The sequence below is a fragment of the Anguilla rostrata genome, chromosome 1, assembly GCF_018555375.3.
Source record: "Anguilla rostrata isolate EN2019 chromosome 1, ASM1855537v3, whole genome shotgun sequence".
In the NCBI taxonomy this organism is placed as follows: domain Eukaryota; kingdom Metazoa; phylum Chordata; class Actinopteri; order Anguilliformes; family Anguillidae; genus Anguilla; species Anguilla rostrata.
In genome coordinates, this window is record NC_057933.1 from 26,886,549 (window position 1) to 26,906,432 (window position 19,884).

At 43.3% G+C, this 19,884-nt stretch overlaps 1 protein-coding gene across 20 annotated transcripts in view; it reads right to left on the minus strand.

Annotated features, from left to right (window-relative positions):
• The window catches only part of gphna (gephyrin a), a 96,278-nt gene extending 77,919 nt beyond the window's left edge, over nucleotides 1-18,359 (minus strand). For 3 of the 20 annotated variants that reach the window (XM_064332648.1, XM_064332593.1, XM_064332513.1), the window contains exon 1: nucleotides 18,134-18,346. In XM_064332648.1, coding sequence (XP_064188718.1) covers nucleotides 18,134-18,197 — 64 coding nt within the window. In that variant the 5' untranslated portion in view covers nucleotides 18,198-18,346. Of the gene's footprint in view, nucleotides 1-18,133 lie in introns of all 20 variants that reach the window. The other 17 variants (XM_064332613.1, XM_064332487.1, XM_064332531.1 and 14 more) reach the window with 14 other exon arrangements.
• Between the last annotated feature and the right edge of the window lie 1,525 nt (nucleotides 18,360-19,884).

Below are 19,884 nucleotides of genomic sequence, written 5' to 3' on the forward strand. Positions count from 1 at the left end.
TGCAGCATCTTAAGTGAGAGTGAATCCAGTACTGCCTCAGAGGGGCCCGTGACACATTTTAAAGAACATGGCAGGGAGGCAGTCGCATATTTCACATCTGCGTGACTTGTGGGTACCCCATGCAGAAACCCCAAGACTACACGTAGAGTTTATACATATATATATATATGTGTGTGTGTGTGTGTGTGTGTATAAGATGTGTATGTGTGTCTGTCTGTGTGTGTTGTTGGCGAATCTAATTTGAATTTTTTAGTGTTTAGATGTCTAGAAGGGATGGGATCGGGTGGGAAGGCAGGAGGGTTTGTGTGGGTATTGTGCGTTGGGAGGGTCCGGACTGACGGGGGAACTGATGTCTAGATGAGGTTGGGGGGGGTGTTGTGCTGCATAAATAGAAAGTCAAATGGAAAAAAGCCCTTAATATTTCATTATAAAACAGATGGTGCCTGAACAAAGCTCTAATAAATGGTTTAGTAACCATTTATTAGTGTCTACTAAGTAGTTATTGAGTATACTGAATAATAAGGTCCTAGTTAGTCACTTAAAGTCCCAAATAAAAATGTTTCATAGTATATACTGCAGAACCACTACATAATCAAACCTACCTTGTGTGGGATATACGTTCACTGATACTATTTGTACTCAATAAAACAAAAAGAGAAATGAAATAAGCTTCTTCAAACACTGTATAATGTAGAATAGGGAAATAGCCCCTCTGTGAAGCCAACCGACCCTGAATCACTGATCCAAGAAAATCTAGTACAGTCCTCCACAAAGTTTAAAAAGATAAAAACTAAAGGCCTTATATTTCTTTAAAAAAAAAAAAAAAAAAAAGTGGGGAAAAAAGTATTCAGCCCAGACAAGGGCCAGAGGTTTAATAGCTTACTATTAACAAATATTTTGCTGGCATCCTTTATACAATGCAAGTCATGTAGAAATTCCACCAAACGGCCCTTAAGAACAATTAAATATTTCGAGTGTGACAACTACTATGTACAAGGGAGGCAGGATTTTAAAAATATACTGCTGCAAGCAACCGAAACGCAGGAGCTATAAACGGAACAAGCTGCGCCCGCTATTGTGGAAATCCCGCCTATCGTCGGCTTCTGTAAAACAGAAACATTAGGCCACAGCCTGCTCTTCAGTGCGGTTTCAGGCGCACGGAGAGAGCAGCACGCTACGATGCTCGCTAACCGGGCCTAGCGCCGGGCGCGAAAATAGCTCCCCGCTCTGCACAGCAATTAGACAGGAAACAATGAGAGCGACGGCAGGCGGTGGCGCGCCTTCGATTCGGTCCCGTAAGAATAGGTACCAAAAAAAAAAAACAGACGGCTTACAGATGCGGGAAGGCAGAGAGGAGCGTGACTCATCAATGCTAAAAACGCTCGGCGTCAGACTTCGCACAAAGCGGAGCCGGCGCCGGATTTCAAAGTCCGCGGACGCAGACAGACGCACGCTCACGCGCGGAAGCCCACGCCTTCGCACGCGCTTCGCGGATGTGTTGGTTCTGAACTTCGGCGAAACGCTGTGATCTCGCAGGCTCGGTGTAATCCCTTCCGCTTCATTTCACACCGCATTGAATGTCGTATCTTGACTTTGACACTTCATCTACAAGGTCATGAAACTAGACCTGTACACTCCATCTACACTGCCTCAAGCGTCAAACTAGATCTACACACTTCATCTGCACTGCCTCAAGCGTCAAACTAGATCTACACACTTCATCTACACTGCCTCAAGCGTCAAACTAGATCTACACACTTCATCTGCACTGCTCCAAGCATCAAACTAGATCTACACACTTTATCTACACTGCCTCAAGTGTCAAACTAGATCTACACACTTCTACACTGCTCCAAGCATCAAACTAGATCTACACACTTCATCTGCACTGCCTCAAGCGTAAAACTAGATCTACACACTTCATCCACACTGCTCCAAGCATCAAACTAGATCGACACACTTCTACACTGCTCCAAGCATCAAACTAGATCTACACACTTCATCTACACAACCTCAAGTGTCAAACTAGATCTACACACTTCATCTACACTGCCTCAAGCGTCAAACTAGATCTACACACTTCATCTGCACTGCTCCAAGCATCAAACTAGATCTACACACTTTATCTACACTGCCTCAAGCGTCAAACTAGATCTACACACTTCTACACTGCTCCAAGCATCAAACTAGATCTACACACTTCATCTGCACTGCCTCAAGCGTAAAACTAGATCTACACACTTCATCCACACTGCTCCAAGCATCAAACTAGATCGACACACTTCTACACTGCTCCAAGCATCAAACTAGATCTACACACTTCATCTACACAACCTCAAGTGTCAAACTAGATCTACACACTTTATCTGCACTGCTCCAAGCATCAAACTAGATCTACACACTTCATCTGCACTGCCTCAAGCGTCAAACTAGATCTACACACTTCATCTACACAACCTCAAGTGTCAAACTAGATCTACACACTTCATCTAAACTGCTCCAAGCATCAAACTAGATCTACACACTTCTACACTGCTCCAAGCATCAAACTAGATCTACACACTTCTACACTGCTTCAAGCGTCAAACTAGATCTACACACTTCATATACACAACCTCAAGTGTCAAACTAGATCTGCACACTTCTTCTACACAACCTCAAGTGTCAAACTAGATCTATACACATCTACACTGCTTCAAGCATCAAACTTGATCTACACAATTCATCCACACAACCTCAAGTGTCAAACTAGACCTACACACTTCATCTACACTGCCAAGTGTCAAACTAGACGGACATCTACGCTGCCTTGAAGTCAAATCCACAGTACATCTCCAGATAAGCAGCTTTCTTAAGAGATGGAGCGCAATCTCAAAAGTTCAGTTCCCATGACGTGTGAAGTGAGTCTCATCCATCTATCCCGTTTCCTGTTCTCTATACTGTGCAGCACATAAACATTTTATAATATGCTACTGCTAAATTATCGCTTTGTATCTGCATGGATAATGGCATCGATGCAACTCAACCTGCTTAAGCAGGAACTCCAATTCACAAGGGGCAAACATCACCCAAAAAAAAAGAAAAGAAATAAAATCACAGACTGTAGCAATTGGCCAAATTTGTGACGTTCAGTCGAGATCCTCGATAATCACTAGAGGCCAAACAGACTACTCAGCAGAAGTCTGACGGTATTACCTCAGTAGTCCCAAACAAACTGACACCTCCCAGTTTTTTATTTTATTTTTAAAACAAATCCACAGCTTTATCTCACCAATAAAGAAATGCAGAGACAGGCAGAGAGGAAAGGTGTGTCTTTGCTGTGGTGTTGCGATGTTTCAGTCCACAGAGGAACAAGTCCAGTTACGACAACGGTCACAACTGTTTGGATAAAACAGAGGTGGATGGCAGCCGGGTGTCTTGTCCTACTAAAGCACCGTGTTTGCAACTGCACGGACTACCATCGAACCCTGACCATGCCAACTGCCTGCAGGGCATGTTACCGCCCCCCATTAAAAAAGGGTTTTCTTCCCCTGCACGTTTGTAACCGCAGAGCAATATGCGTAAAAAATCCTCTAATAATCGGATCGGCTAAAAAGGGGGATTAAAGCTCTTTGCTGTTGATTTCCTCGACTATTCAACCGGACAATTAGGTTGTGATGATCTGGATGTGCCCTGACAACCCAGCCCCAAAAATACACCGCCAATCGTTCTTTAACCAGGTCGAGCTCGCGATGCACCAAAGAGACCTTTCGTTGTGAAATCTTGAAGCGCGAGGCTAACAAGTTTCAGAGAGCTTCCAAATCCCGGCCCGTCAACAGAGTAACAGAGTTTACGCCCGTGGACATTTTCAACCGACTAAATGATGGACAGGGTTTCAAATTATCTGTCAACTCCAAATTGTATCCGTCGCTTTTCCTGCGAGATGGAAAATTAGACTGTCCAAACATCCCACACAATAAGCAATACATAATAAATAACCAATTATGTAGTTTTTCCAAGCAATCATTTAATAAAATTCTTATTAATATTCATATTTATATATTTATATTTCTAAATATTCTATGTTCTTTTATCCTTATATAATTCTAAATATTCTTAAATAAAAGCATATGTATGTGTGTGTGTGTATATATATATATATATATATATAGTATACACAGTGTAATATGCACTGTAAAATAACAGAGGTTAATCTAAATTAAAAAAATATATAATACTGCCATTTTGAAGCTGCTAAGATGTTATGATGCACATGTGTTTGTGAATGTTTGTGAGTTTCAAGTGTGTATATCTGTGTGTGTGTGCATATGTGTGCGTGTGTGAGAGAAAGGGTTTTGGAGTATGCAGCCTGAATGTGTCTTATGTGCATCTGCTGAATGTGTGAAAATGTGTTTTTCTGCAGTAGTTTGCATGTTGGCGTGCATTTACATGTGTGAGAGAGAAAGAAAGAGAGATGTAAAACACTAACATGCAAGAGACACGGCAGGATGAAATTCATGTTAGGGTAGTATAGCACATGTACAACAACTGGCAGCAATTCATTTTCAGGATACTCAAAAAAAACTTTCAAGTATCAGTTCTAAAAATGTGACACCTGACGCTTCTGTGCAACTCAGAGAATTGCTTACTCTATTGTTCTGATCTTTTTTTAAATTAGTCTTTTAAGTCATATGGTAAACTCACCGAGATATCCATGTTGTGTCATTTTAGTCATCTAGGAAGTCAGATTACTTATTTATTATGTTATTGAAAGACTACTTCCCAGCATGCAATACAATTATTTTGGCAAATAAGTCAAAAGGCTATGACTAACAGGAAAGCTGCCACTCAGGCCCACTGACACAATATTCAAAACAACCTGCAAAAGACTACAGCAACCATCCCACACACGACGCAATGGCAGCTGTTCCTCGGCATTGCGAGCACGGGCACGGTAGCGGTCCGCCGAACCTCGGAAGGCTTGGTCGGGCCGAAAATAAAGCGCCCGGAACGACTGGCGATTTCCCGCGGCGTGGCGTAATGTATTTATGAATGAGCGGGGTATTGTAGCGCTTGAAGTGTGTCAGCCCTCATCCCGGACGGGGACCCGCCGCGGCCTGCCCAATGGAGCGGGACGTGCAGTGAGAGGCCCCGCCCCCCTTCAGTCAGATCGAGGGCACGGGAGCGGCTCTGCGAGAGCGTTATCCCCCCCCCCCCCCCTCCGTCACGCGCCCTCACGTGACGCGTGATAGAACCGCGCCGCACGGGGAAACCCACAGCAATCCGCTGCCAGCTGGTAAAAGATGGAGTCGATGAAGCGGACGTAGAATCTTTTAAATAAAATCCTCCGACAAGAAAAAACGGGATTTTATCCATAACGATCATAGAACGGGCATAACAAACAACTTAAGTAATCCAGTTATTATTATTATTTATTATTATTATTATTAAAGGCAATTAATGTGTATTTAACGGAATATATAGTGGACTGCATTTATATAGCGCTTTTATCCAAAGCGCTTTACAATTGATGCCTCGCATTCACCAGAGCAATTAGGGGTTAGGTGTCTTGCTCAGGGACACTTTGACATGCCCAGGGCAGGAGATCGAACCGGCAACCCTCCGACTGCCAGACAACCGCTCTTACCTCCTGAGCTATGTCGCCCCTAATATAGGGGTGTCCAACAGGTAACTGCTTGTCCTACAGCATAGCACCAGACAGCACTACACTACAGAGCTGAATATGCCCTTCACTCATAACAGCCATAGAATAAAAGCAGTATTTCCTGAGATCAGTACCTGTTCTCCCCCAGCAGATTGCCTCAGTTGGTTTTGGGACCGTGTCATTTTCATGAGGTCAATTCCTGTGCATGTTTATTGAAAAAATAATTGGATTTATCTGGTAAAATATAGCTTTTGGCCAATGGCCTACATTCCTTTATTTCCCGCATTATAAACTGACATGCTTTTGTTTAACATAGAAATCAGCCACTACACACATTAATGAACGTTGGACAGTGGTTCAACTGCACAGAATGTACTGTACAATGGCACATGGTGCTTGCTGGACCTGGGACATAGACATTTTAACTTTAGATGCAGATGAAATGTGAAAACAATAAAAATCCCTGCAAATCGCCAGTGAAACACGACTAAATATGAATACACTTTTATGGAAGAAGAATTTTGTTATTCCCGAAAATGCGAATCTTCAGCAAAGTTGTGGAAATTTACCATTGTCTAAAGGGTTATAGTATTTCAAACAATTTGGCTACTTGACCCGGATGCTAGCCAGTCAGCCAGCCAGCCAGAACAACGGCAGTTTTTCAGGCAAATTACTAAAAGGCAGCAATGCAGATGCAGATTTCAGTGTCTTTTTGCAAAATTAGCAAGGCTGAGGAAGCAACAAGGAAACAGACTAAAACATCAGATGGAATGCTATCACACCAATCTTTTTCAAACTTAAAAATAACTGAAGGAAAAAGGGCAACACACACACATACAAAAAGTTGAGAGAAACCACAGCTGTCTATGAAGCAGTTAGCACACAGCTTCCCCGCTAATCGCAGAGGTGAAAACTCCAAGGACGAGATAAGTGACGTGAAAAATATCAGGAATTAATTCTGGCATTTGAGGAGCCACTTTCAAGTGTGGAACGTTTGGGTTTCCTCTGCCTTATTCAATGCACGTCCTGCAACAGTCCAATACTAGAGCTCCCAAGATTCTCAGCTTAAGACCCTAAATTAGCCATCTTCTCATTGAGGATGGGCACCTCATTAAACTGGTTAATGTCTGATAGCGCCAATAGCGCATTTATAACTGGATGTCATAAACTACAGTATAGCTATGCATTAGTCATTCATTATCAAGTGTGTGAAAACCACACGTCTTATATTAACAGGAAATGCATGATAACATTGGAGCTGTATTGATATCAGCCGATTTACACTGCCTGGCCAAAAAAAAAAGTCGCTGTTTGTTTTGGACAGTGCCCACTGTACAAGCCTCTGGGGTTGCTTCAATTGGTCAGGTCTAGGCTCAGCGACGTTATGCGGCAATAAAATGAAGTCAGCTGAGTACACGAATGTACTGAATGACCAGGTTATCCCATCAATGGATTTTTTTCTTCCCTGACGGCACGGGCGTATTCCAGGACGACAATGCCAAGATTCATCGGGCACAAATTGTGAAAGAGTGGTTCTGGGAGCATGAGGAATCATTTTCACACATGAACTGCCCACCACAGAGTCCTGACCTTAACCCCATTGAAAGTCTTTGGGATGTGCTGGAGAAGACTTTATGGAGTGGTTCGACTCTCCCGTCGTTAATACAAGATAATGCAATTCTGGACGGAAATAAATGTTGCGACGTCGCATAAGGTTGTTGAAACAATGCCACGACGAATGCGCGCCGTAATCAAAGCTAGAGGCGGTCCAATGAAATATTAGAGTGCGTGACTTTTTTTTTTGGCCAGGCAGTGTATTTATTTTGTTACACAAATGAAATGTCACATTTCTCCTTCATAAGGTAATATCTGTTCATCTAGCCTACTTTGTCCATGAATGCGAAATGCGGAGGCTAAGTTTGCATTCGTGCTATAATGCTACACGTGGTAGTATCAGAACCAGCCAACACACACAGCAAAATATCGATTGCCGATATTGGCCTCAGAATTTCCATATCGTTCATCCTTCATATTAAGCAGGTTCACTTTATCTCATACAGTAAAATATCAGATTTACAAAATGACAAAAAATTCTTGGAAGGGAAAATAAAACTTTTTCCCCCTCACTTTTGCTTAGGACCTCTCAGGACTCACGGTTTTGCCTGGGGGTCCCTAGCTCAAGTCTGGGAAGCCTTATTCGATTACAGCGGGTGTCAACTCCTGTGATATTCTTTCAGAACAAAGTCGCACCGCGTCCACACTCACCGGTCTGCTATTCGGTAACACTTCAGCCGGGAGCTTCCCAAAGAGGCTCTGGACACTTCCCAAAGGCTCCAGAAACGACCGCCACTGTGCATCCATGTCACAATTAACCGCACTGTGGACGAAAAGGGACTTCGAACTGCAAAAGGTACGTTTTGCTGGGACAGGAGTTACTGTGAGAAGGGGAGGGGGTAATATAGTCCACCTCCCATCACACATATAACAGCCATTTATAATTGTTTAGCAAATAGTTTGGGTGAATCATGAAGAGGTTTTCAACAGCTGCCCTGGACGGGTTTCAGGCCACTCCTCTCTACAGTAAAATTCCCATTTACCCTAAAATGAGTGGTCTTACCATGTTGCGTTTAAAACAAAAACCACCTACAGCACGATATTCAAGATGGCTAGAGACTGAAGAAAGGTACTGGAATGACTGGATCACAAAGGGCAGCATATTTAGTACGAACCACGTCAGTAACGACAGTTAGCATACTGCTTTGCCAGCAAACGGCGTCTCTCGTTCCCCGTTTTTCCATCTGCAAGTCAATCTTTTTTTCGCTTTTTAATAGCTGGCATTGCCGCTTTAATGGCAAAACAGGAGCAGCGAGGAGTTAACACCAGGTGTGAACACCTGTTCAAGGTAAGAGGGCCTGTTGTAGGCCTATGAACCGGCATGTGTAAATTAGCAAAGGTTCTTCGCCCTCCGGCCCTAAAACCACGTTCCACAGTCACATTAGAACATCTGACTTATACAGCAGATTGCACCTTGGCAGCAGTACAAGCCCTTTCAATGACAAAGCCCTTTAATTTGTGAAAGTCTGGAGCATAAGCTGGCGAATGAATTATACGCATCCCGAGCTGGGCAGGTTGCTGATGTTGAGGTGTTAAAAAGTGCTTGGTACATTCCTCGGACAGATGAGGTAAGCCACGTCCACAAATAAACCTGAAATAAAGTCACCCTCAAATGCTACCCTTCATCGCAACCAGCTAGAAATATTACTTGGTCTGCAGGCTGTCAAACATTGTAAAGGGGTGGGTGGGGGTAGGCAAATTCACTCCCCCCCCCCCCCACAACAGGAGCACACTGATTTATACTGAAACCTAACACATTGATATAAAGGGCAGTAAACTGATCTTTTCATCCACCGAACCACAGTGGCTGGTGCATCCCATAATTTCACTGTTCTACCACACAACTAGATATTTTAAATAGAACAAAATCTCCAAGTGATGGGTGGTTACATGCCAGCAGAGTGGTTAGCAGAGGAGACAAACTCACCAGCCACACATAAAATTTACCAGCATTTGGCTAGCGCTCATTTCTCACCCTGTAAAAGCAGTCCCCGGGCTTCCTTAACACTTTTTTCAGTCTTTGCGATACATAAAAACCCTTGTTCAAAATGGCAACCTTTTTGATACAGACTTTTACACGTTCAGAGAAGTGTTCCTATAGTCTCCTAAAATATTATCCAGCATCTCGTTCCCTTCTCGCAAACAACCTGGATTGAAAACCTTCTGTTCCAATACGCAAAGGCTTTCGGTGAAGTGAAAATGTTTTTATTTTTGTTGTTCTTCTTCCATGACATGAAACCACAATGTACTTACGAACACACGTTCTTTTAATACTTTATTTTTAGATATGCTAATAAAGAAGGTTTCAAAATTCACTCGCGTTCCCTCGGTGCTGCACTCGAATCACACTCTTCCAAGTGCCAGGCTGGAGAAAAAAAAAGGCTGACTGAGGCTCATGGGGGCGTATTAAAGCGAAGGACAGCTTGTGGAGTTTCAATTTAAGGGCAGGAGACACATGCACATGTTTCAAGGCGCATATTCCAAAACCCGCAACAGCAAATGTCTTCTACAGCTACATCTATAGGTGACATTAGGTGTCGTCGGGCACCCGGGATTGTGGGAGCAGTGTGTGGAGTTCCTACATGAAGAAACCTGAAGACTAAGAGAGTTCATAAGAGAGTTCCTTCTTCAGGCTTACTTAAACACGTGCAGCTCTGGGAAACATTGCACTGTGGTTGCCTGGCGACCCATTTTCCCATGTTTCAAAGAGTACTATCCACTTTGATCAGGGCTTGCAGAGTAGGTGTGGAAGAGGGGAACATTGATTAGAAACGTGAGTTTGGTGGCGCTTGGCGGTCCTAGGCTGACGGCTATGCTTCTTTTGCACCGTGACAAAATTTCTTCTCTGAGGACTCTGCCAGGGGAGGGGTACTGTGTAATCTGGCATCCTAATCAGGTAAAAGGGACTCTATCTCTATCAAAAATGTAAAAAATTATAACCACAGCCTAGCATACACCCGAGAACCCAACAAACAAGTATAGGTCAAAGGGCATACAACATGTCCACACTACAACATCTTGCATAGTGCAAAATGCAGGAAGTGCCATTGTAAGAAAAAGCAATCAACTTTGGAGGTGGAGTGGACCACTCTAACATTGTACCAAGGGGATGGGGGAAAAACAAGTGACAGTGCTGTAAATGCTGTACATATTTCCATCACCTATACCTAGCCTTAGTTTCACCCTGTGTTTATTTTGTTTAAAAAAACTAAAATAAAAAAGCAACTTTAAGGGATGATACAAATTTCAGGAATTGAGAGAACAAGAAAGATCCCACTGAGTGTAAACCAAATATAAATGCCAAATTTAAAAAAAAATAAAAAGTTAAAAATTGCACAGAATGATGAAGCCTAAATGCTTGTCTGGAGATAATTAATAGCAATTACATCGGTCTTTGTCTTCTCTTCAAAAATGAAAGGATAACCTTGAATTATTTTTTTAATCAATCGATCTGTTCCTGAGCATTTCTTTTGTTCTCTCGCACTGACTCTGTGTCAGGACTGAGGCCGCAGGGGCTGTTTGGATGGATATTATGCGCCCGTCCTGAGCGACACCAAAATGCTAATTTATTCCAAAGAACAGGCAGTCCGAGGCCAAAACGCACCAATCATAGATACAGAATGAGAATGAGTTTGTTAATGTATTCACAATTCCTGCTTATTTTATTGGTTAACCCTTTGACAAGTAGCTTTCATGGAATGTTTTTTTTTCTCTTCAAAATTCTAAGTCAGTGTTCTAGAACTTCGTCGCTTTCAAATACCAGTAGTGATTGTTACATCAGCATTTGAATGTTCAGTTACCCTGCGTTCACACAGCGAGCAACTTGTCAACCGAGTTGACGAAAGTCCATTCATTCTCTATGTAGCTGAGCGACGCCCAGCAACACAAGCAACTGGGCAACTGAGCAAACAAAGTTGCCTGAAAAATGTTGCCTACTGTTTAACTTTTCACGACCGTCACCCGTCAACAGCCAATCAGAATTTCGGGCTTCCCATTTCTCCGACCGATCTGATACCATTTTGCTAATTATTGTTCTGCTCTGTGAGGAAAAATGGACGAACAACATTTCATTACGGTACAATTGCACATGGTGTTATACAACGTTTTTAAAAAAAGAGTACAGGAATAAGGGTCTGAAAATTATGCCTGGGCGGGAGTGTCAACTTGCTTGATAGCTAGCTAGTGAGGGAGATAGAGAGATCGCTAGCCAGCTAGTGAGGGAGATAGAGAGATCGCTAGCTAGGCAGCTAACTAGTGAGAGAGATATTGAGATCGCTAGCCAGCTAGTGAGGGAGATAGAGAGATCGCTAGCTAGGCAGCTAACTAGTGAGAGAGATATTGAGATCGCTAGCCAGCTAGTGAGAGGGATAGAGAGGTCGCTAGCTAGGTGGCTAACTAGTGAGAGAGATATGAGATCCTAGCTAACAGTGAGAGGGATAGAAGGTCGCTAGCTAGGTGGCAACTAGGAGAGATTTGGATCGCTAGCCAGTAGTGAGGTGGTAGAAGTGGGCTAGGCTAGGCAGCTATAGTGAAGAATATGAGTCGCTAGCCAGTAGTTTGAGGGATAGAGAGTCCTAGCTAGGTGCTAACTATGAGAGAGGATATTGAGATCGCTAGCAGTAGTGATCAGTGATTTAAAAGTCGCTACTAGGTGGCTAACTAGTGAGCGAGATATAGAGAGATATATGGCTAACGAGATAACAACAAATATTTATCAGTGTCCTGACATAACTACAGAAACAAAAGGAGATGATTTGTGGCTGTACGGCAAATATACATCTTTGACGATGCTGTTTTTCTCTTCAATAATATGTAGTTGCACGAGACCACTAAGAGGATACTCCTCCGGGAAGCTCCTGCCCCTCCCTAAGCCTAGTAAACTTGAGCAACCCATCAACCCAGTTGCTTGCTGTGTGAATGCAGGGTAAGGAACATTTCTGATCACATACTTCTGATCTTGCAGCTAAGAGTTAAAACACATAGCTAATTTGTATGCATGTAATTCATATTCGTAAACATAAGTGGCACTGGCACTGGGAAGATTTTAGTAGGAACTATGCGGTCCATCACTGAACCAAGGCCTGCTGCATAACCTGGACATACTGTTCACACTATTCTGCATAGGCCAACACATTACTTTTTCCTCAACCAATTTAAGGAAATTTAAGGTTCTGTAATATTTTACATTAAGATGACATACACAAAATACCAGAGGTGCACACAGTCCAGTTTCCCGTTTCTGTCCCCACGGTGACACCATGCAGGTCCTCAGGATCGCAACCAATTACCCTGCTGCTTGCAAATGATGGGAGATGATCCTTCATGGCCACATCCAATCACATCGTGCTTGGAGAACGGGGCCGGAAATGACTGAATCCAGAAGGCAGCTCTCCCCTGAACTCGCAAAGCTCATCAGGACAAAGATCAATCATACAGGGAACAGGCGGGGATGATGTCATTTAAAGAGACCTCGACTACTCCTCCGTGAAGCTGTAATCCCTCTGTGTGGATTAATTTCTGCGACATTAAAATGTCAAAAAATGTCCTGCTAACATTTACCACGCCCAGGGGTGGGTGGTGCCACCCAGGGTGCATTGTGATGGATTCACTGGATTTCAATGTATTGACTACATTAGCTTAAGCAGGTTAATGACAGGTCCTCACAAGTAGCCTGCATATGATGTACACACACACACACACACACACACACACTTCAAAGCACATATGCCAAAACCCACAACAATAAAGGTTGTCTTTTATAGCTTCATCTATAGGTGAAATTAGATGTTGTTAGGCAGGGTTTGAGTAGGTACAGGGTATGAGGTAGAACTGGTATGAATTGTATGCAATGCTGCATGTAGACAGGATGGCCAGTCTCTCCTGTTAATATTTCAGCAACATGACCGCCAAAACCTCTAAATTACTACAGCAAATCTCTTTAACAGACAAAGACAGATGTACATTAAATACGGAGACAATGTATAAAGGTACAATGACTCACCCTACCTCCTTGCTGGGGTGAGTGCTGCATGCGTCTGTGTCCTCATTTGACTTTAGGCACCGTCCTCCAAGTTCTACCCTCGCATTTAAATGAATGTAAAAGGACAGAATGGACAGGTACCTGACTAATTTGTTCTCGCCACCACTGAGGTTGATTCTGCAGTAACCCCCCCCCCCCCCAGCTTCACAGCTTGGTTGTTAAACATATAAGAGGATGGCAGAATATGTGTGTATGAGCACATACATACGAACGCACGCACAGGCACACACACACGCTGCACACGATGACACACCGCGCCACACACACACGCACGCACATGCATGCACAGATAAAACAAACACCAAATTAAAATATCGTCAAGTTGTCGCAAAACCTACAGTTCCCCCAGGTGAATAACCACGGTGAGCTCAGAACTCCAACAAATCTCTGGGGGAAAACACTGTTCAGAGGAGGAGGGAGGAATCGGAGAGCGTTGAGACTCTCTGGGCTGATCAACACTTTGAAGAGCGGTTAGACAGGGTCTGTCAGAAAACCCTGCACGCTGAAACCAGCTTTGATGCCGGCACCTTTGAATGGAACGCTTAGACCCAAGAAAGGAGGAGGAGGAGGGAGTGGGGAAAAAAAGAAGTTTTTGAAAAGGTTATCCTCTTCCTTTTTCTCATATCCAAATCTGATGTGTAAAATAGAGTCCCAAGGCTCCGCACCGAAGCTCTGGAGGAATGCGTGCTACTTCTACGCCCCACACTCACCAGGATGGACAGACATCCCCACCTACCAAACATGCATCTCGTTTACACAACCCCCAAATCAACCAGACCATTAACACATGCATGCAGACGCATACCCCAATATATCCATAGTTAGACACTTTAAATGATATATTTCTGGCTTTTCCCACATGGTACGCAATCTTTTAAACTTCCTCCTCCACATGGGTCAAGACTGTCAGATAGCCATTATGTTTCTACAGTATATGACTGGTCATATGCATTGATCTGCAGAATTCCAGATGACCAGATAATAGGACTTCCATCGACAGACAAATCATTCAAAGGAAACCTAGCAGCTCATTCGCATGAAACGGAGCTTGCATTATCTCTGTGAAGGCACATTTTAGTCCACGGACGGTATGTCCATGTAGTGGGAGACTGAAGTTTCCATACAATGCAAGATTCTTGCCATGTCCCAAACCTCAACCGCTCCATGTTGTTCTTCAGCCTGGCTTTCCAGTACTCTTCCGTCAACGAACGGCCATCTCTATATTTTTACATGTTACAAGGAGACAGGATCCTCTTATAGTTTCAAATTTCACACTACTGGCTAAATTTTACGGACACAGGAGTGGTGCAACGGTAGAATAAGGTACGTGTCCAGAACCATCAACCACCAACTGCCACCAACCATGACGGGACCCCAGTGACGGTACTTGAGGGGACGCGGTTGGCGTTGCATTCGAACCGCTCGGATATTTCCATCAAAACTCGCAAAAATCGTCTGTCTGAGCAAATGCACGACGCGCGTAGCCGTGGCCTACTGCACACACAAACACACGCGTACGCAAACTCACGCGCACACAAACTCATGGGGACGCACGAACGACAGCAGACGACAGCAGCACCACCGCGCTGTAACTGTGCCGGGCGGAAAATTCTACACGCGTCAGGCAAAGGGGAGAAACGCCCCCCCCCCCCCCCAAAAAAGGACGCTTCCATCTAACGGCTTGGAAGTCACGTCTAAATTTAGAGCGGGTTCTCAAGCAGTGATTCATGGCTTTTTGATAAACACATAACTTTGGAAGCCCGCCTACACAATTCCGACAAGGCTCGGCTTCTCAGAGTTGTTGCTGCTTGAAGAAAAAAAAAGAAAGAGAAAGAAATGAGAGAGAAAACAATCTGTGCCGTCTCCCGCAGAAGCGAGATTTCCTCCCTAAGCCTCTTTCATTGGAAATTTACCGCCATCCGATTTTCACAGCCCGTCGAAAGCACCGGAACTGGACCGCTGCTTGCGTAGGGGCTTGCGTAGAGACGCATGGCCAAGACCAAAGAAACCACGTGTCTTCTTAGTGTAGCATTGCAATATCCGGCTCCATCCTTTTGGTACTTATATATATATATATGACCACAGTGTGGCCAACCATCAGTAAACACAGTGTGCTGCAATGCATGTAATGCAGCGAATCAGAAGCATGGCATTTAAAATCATCTGAACAAGTTAACACGATTTGCAAATTACACGCCAAATCCACCGTTTGGGTTCAAATTAACGTTGGACACAGACTGCACTGTGTCACTGAAAGCCAACAGCAAGTCACATGATCACAGGCAAACTGTTCCGATTTTTTCCGTGAAATCCCTCAGTAACACATTACAGGGAGAGTCTAACAATATCCGTTCACGTTTCTCACGATGGAACACATGACAGAATGGAACCCATGAAGGAATTTTCCCAAAGGAAACAGGAAGTGCTCTGCCTGGCCCCACCCCAGCCCTACCCCAGCGGTTTAAAGCTAGAGTTTCAGTGCTGTCTGGCTGACCCGCTCCCAAGGGCTGGGTCACAGAGAATGTTCTGGATCACTGAATAAGGCGAAATGCAGAGAAGAACCTTATTGTGGTGATGGATGAAAAAGTTCCATTGGCTTGTCCTTGTAGAACTCTGCCTTAGGCTGCCCCCATTATGGTCTAGAGTTGGGCAGTGCCCACCGATCCATGCCCATGGGCCATGTGGCATATTCAAAAGCACCAAAAGGAGGCGAAACCAATCTACTATAAACCAGTGAGGACCATGGTGAAACCGCAAGAGCTCAGTTATATGTGGCTTTCCCAAATTCCCCAGGGAGATAGGCAGAGCTAAGAGGAGATCAGCCTGCAAACGGCAGGCTCAGCTTGACTTGAAATAGCAAACAGGGACATAGCAAATAGTATGTTTATGTCTTTATTATTGATGTTGTACTTTTTATTGACAGTATAAACCTCACACAATATGTCTATAATTATACTGTCTGTAATGTAGGCTGTTCCTTTCTATCACAAACTAACAGAAAAATGCAGACACATACACAGTATACATACAAAGATAGCGGCTGTTCTTCACACTTTGTCAGGCAATTTTTGCAAAATAATAATGTCCTTATATGAAATGTCAGTAAATCGCAGACAAACCTAACCAAAATATTACGGGGGTGAGGATGGTTCTCGTGACCAATACACCGATATATGCTGCTTGACGTCCCAGGATAAAGGATGATTCTATACGTGAACGTCTTTTGGGAAACCCCGTCAGCTCAAACTACTTGTCATTCTCAGTAGGGGGGAAATGCATGTGAATTGCCTGTACGCTCGCTTGAGCAAACAGGGCATTGCAGCACTCAATTCTGACTGACGTTGTTTCAGCACCTAAATCAATGGACAGCATCCCCTTTCCATCTTGAAATCTAACAGGGGTGGGGGCGGGGGAGCGTGGGGTTTCCCTGGTAAATTCTGCATCTGCTGTATTTTTACCATTGCTAGCTACATAAAACGCGCGCGCACGCACGCTCTCTGTCTTTCTTTCTCTCTCTGTCTCACACTGACACACACACGTTCGCATAAGCGCGCGCGCGCACACACACACATCCCTACTTAAAAACCCCAGAGGATATGACAGAAATCTGAGAATCGAACAACCGGCGAAAAAAAGGAATGCCCAACAAACATCAATTTCAGTAACACGCGAATCGAATCATTTCCTTCAGCCGTATTATTGGACTTGCCTTTTTTAATTTGACAGCAGCGACAACAGCAGCATGCCGATATCTGGCTAACGTCACGTATCTGCTTCGTTTCGTCTCCTTTCCTTTCCCCCCAAAGCAAGATCAATACCGTTCAGCCATATTCAAAGACAGGGAAAATCACTCGTTTACAACAAACGATAACGGAGCACTGCATTCCTCAAGAGATCATTTCAAACTCGATTTCAGAATGGTAAAATGTCATCAATAAAAAAGAGCTTCGCGATTTAGCTAACCACTAACAGTGCAGTCGACCAATATGAACGAATGGCACAGCAATCAGAGATGCCTCCTCAGTGTTCATCTATAGTAGCCAGCCACTCGGATGTCAAGCACTGTAGCTAGTGAGCTAGATTAGCTAGCCGCTTCATCAAGCTACAACTCTGACCTAACGTAACACTGAGCAAGCTATTACACGCCGCACAATTTAGGCATTCTCGATTGTGAATAACGTTTGTCATTACACTAATGCTGTTATTTAAATATATTCACACAGTATTAGCAAGCTCATTTTACTCTGACATCTGCTTGAAACGTGTCTATTTTAACAGCAGTGCAGTTAGCAACAGCTACTCGTCTATGAATTAACGTTCGGTAGCCGGTAAGCCACTGTACGAAAACGTGTGTAGCTCGACTCATTTCGACAGCTGGTCTGGCTATAATTTTCAGGCTTGACGTGCTGAAAGTAGCTTGCTAACGTCCGATCATTAGCTTGCTAGCTACTCAGCTACAGTTCGCATGCGAGCTAGCTAGCTCGGTTGCGTACGGGACATGAATAATTCATTACACAAACTGTTTTCTTGACTCTGAAATGAGCCGCAGAAATGAAATGAAAGGTGCATTTAATCATTAATACGAGTAATGTTTTCAAACCACGCGAACTGTTTTAGGCTGTCAAGTAATATTGCAGGTAGAAAGCTTTAAATCACCGTCGCTTGCAAGGACCAAGCCACTGAAGCAGCCGGAGACAGGGCGCAAGGAGCCACGGCAAATTCACCGCAAAATACACGGTGACAATTGAGGTAGACAACATGGACAGCCGGAGAAAATAAATCCACATACGACGCCACAGTGAAACCCAAAGGATTCAGAAAAATCGTGCATTTACCCGTCAGAACTCCGACTCGTATTTGATGATCGTGGTTTGTTAAAATCATCCCTTCCGACGCCATGTTTACCAGCGCTCTCGCCCGCAACCGAGGGAGAAACCGGGAGCCGAGCGAATCGAACTCCGGGGGAGGGAAGAAGAAAGGATCCAGGCGAAAAAAGACGAGCGTCGAGCAGGCAGGACTCTCCAACACCAGAATCCTCAACAGCGAGATAATTTACTATGGTTCAGTAGGCGTTCGCTACTTTCCACACTGTGATAGGTTGACCTCGTGTCTGTTTATTACATCTGACAACACCAGGTTTTATGGTGGGGAAAATGGCAAGTGCAAATTTAATGTAGCCTATACAGTACATGTGCCGATTTCGAGTAGTGTATAGCCGGGCAGGCAAACCCCAATTCTCTTTAAGTCAACATAGGTTTTCAACACGCTTGGGTATTGACAAATGACAGCCAATACAAGAGGAGAGTTATAAGAAACAAGATGGCAAAAAATGGCCACAAATTCTAGATTACATGTGATGGTATTTCAGATATTTTCCTGGCTCAAAATCAGACAAATGTGGTATCTCAACCAAAATCGTGCTGAGGTTAAATCCCAGCCACAATTCAAGGCGAATGCATTGCCTGATACTGAAATTCTGAGGAACCCATTTCGCCCTACTTTTAGTTAGAACCCTTCGCTTTTTTTGGAGAAAACAAAAAAATATTTGCATGGAGATTTGTATTAGTTTGTGTCATGTCGACTCAAAAATGGTTGTTTGCATTTTTGGTTAATTTTCACAATAATACTTTACCTTATACTCCTTCCACCAGTAGCGGTGTTTTTTATTGCCTTTGGTTAGCAGCATTTTATAGAAAATATGATAAAAGTGGATAGGATTTTATAATTGGAAAACCTTGTATATAATGAAGGACTGGTGTCCTCAAAGGCACCGATGAAGCTTATATTATCTGATAATATTGGATTTGAATGTGCAATAAAAAAAATTGAATAAAAAGAAGTTGATAAGCTAAACACATTCGAGGGATGGTTTTTTATCTACTTATTTGTCATTTTTGAAGTGCCATGTCTCTGCTGTCCCAGGTGGGGCACAAAAAGCCAGGAAAATTGGTTGTGGATAATCAGAAATAAGTTATGAAGACAGAAAAAACATGGCGGAAGTGGTTAATTCAGATTTTGGCTATACCCTGTATATTTCATAAAGGTTAGTCACAGCGTATTAATTTTATCTGCTGCACAACAAAAGATTATGTAAAATACAGAGAAATTAAGGTAGTATGTTATAAATCAGGACATAGGAGATTAAGTTTTATTTAGTTATTTAGTGTGGCAGAAAGGGTGTGACATTAAGCCATATATTCCACAATGTCCTGTGTTGGCTATTGTATAGGGACCACAAATCACAATTTCAGGCATCACACCAAATAGAGTAAAGTGTATGACAAGCCATTAGTGTCATAATATATAAACTTCAGAGGAAAATAAACAAAATCCAGTTTCGTGAGTTGTGTAAAATATTTCAATGGATTGGTTTGACTAAAAAGTGGCATTAGTTCATGTCACTAGCGTGGGACACATACACTAAAAATGCATAAAAGTCTGTTTCAAAATGGATTGGGTGGTTTTGTGCAACTAATAAATGCTACTATACAAGTACCAGTGTTCCACAATTATTGTCCAGGTGACCATGTTTGTATCCCAAAACACATTTTGTAAATTAACAGGTTAGACTGATTACACAGTTGAC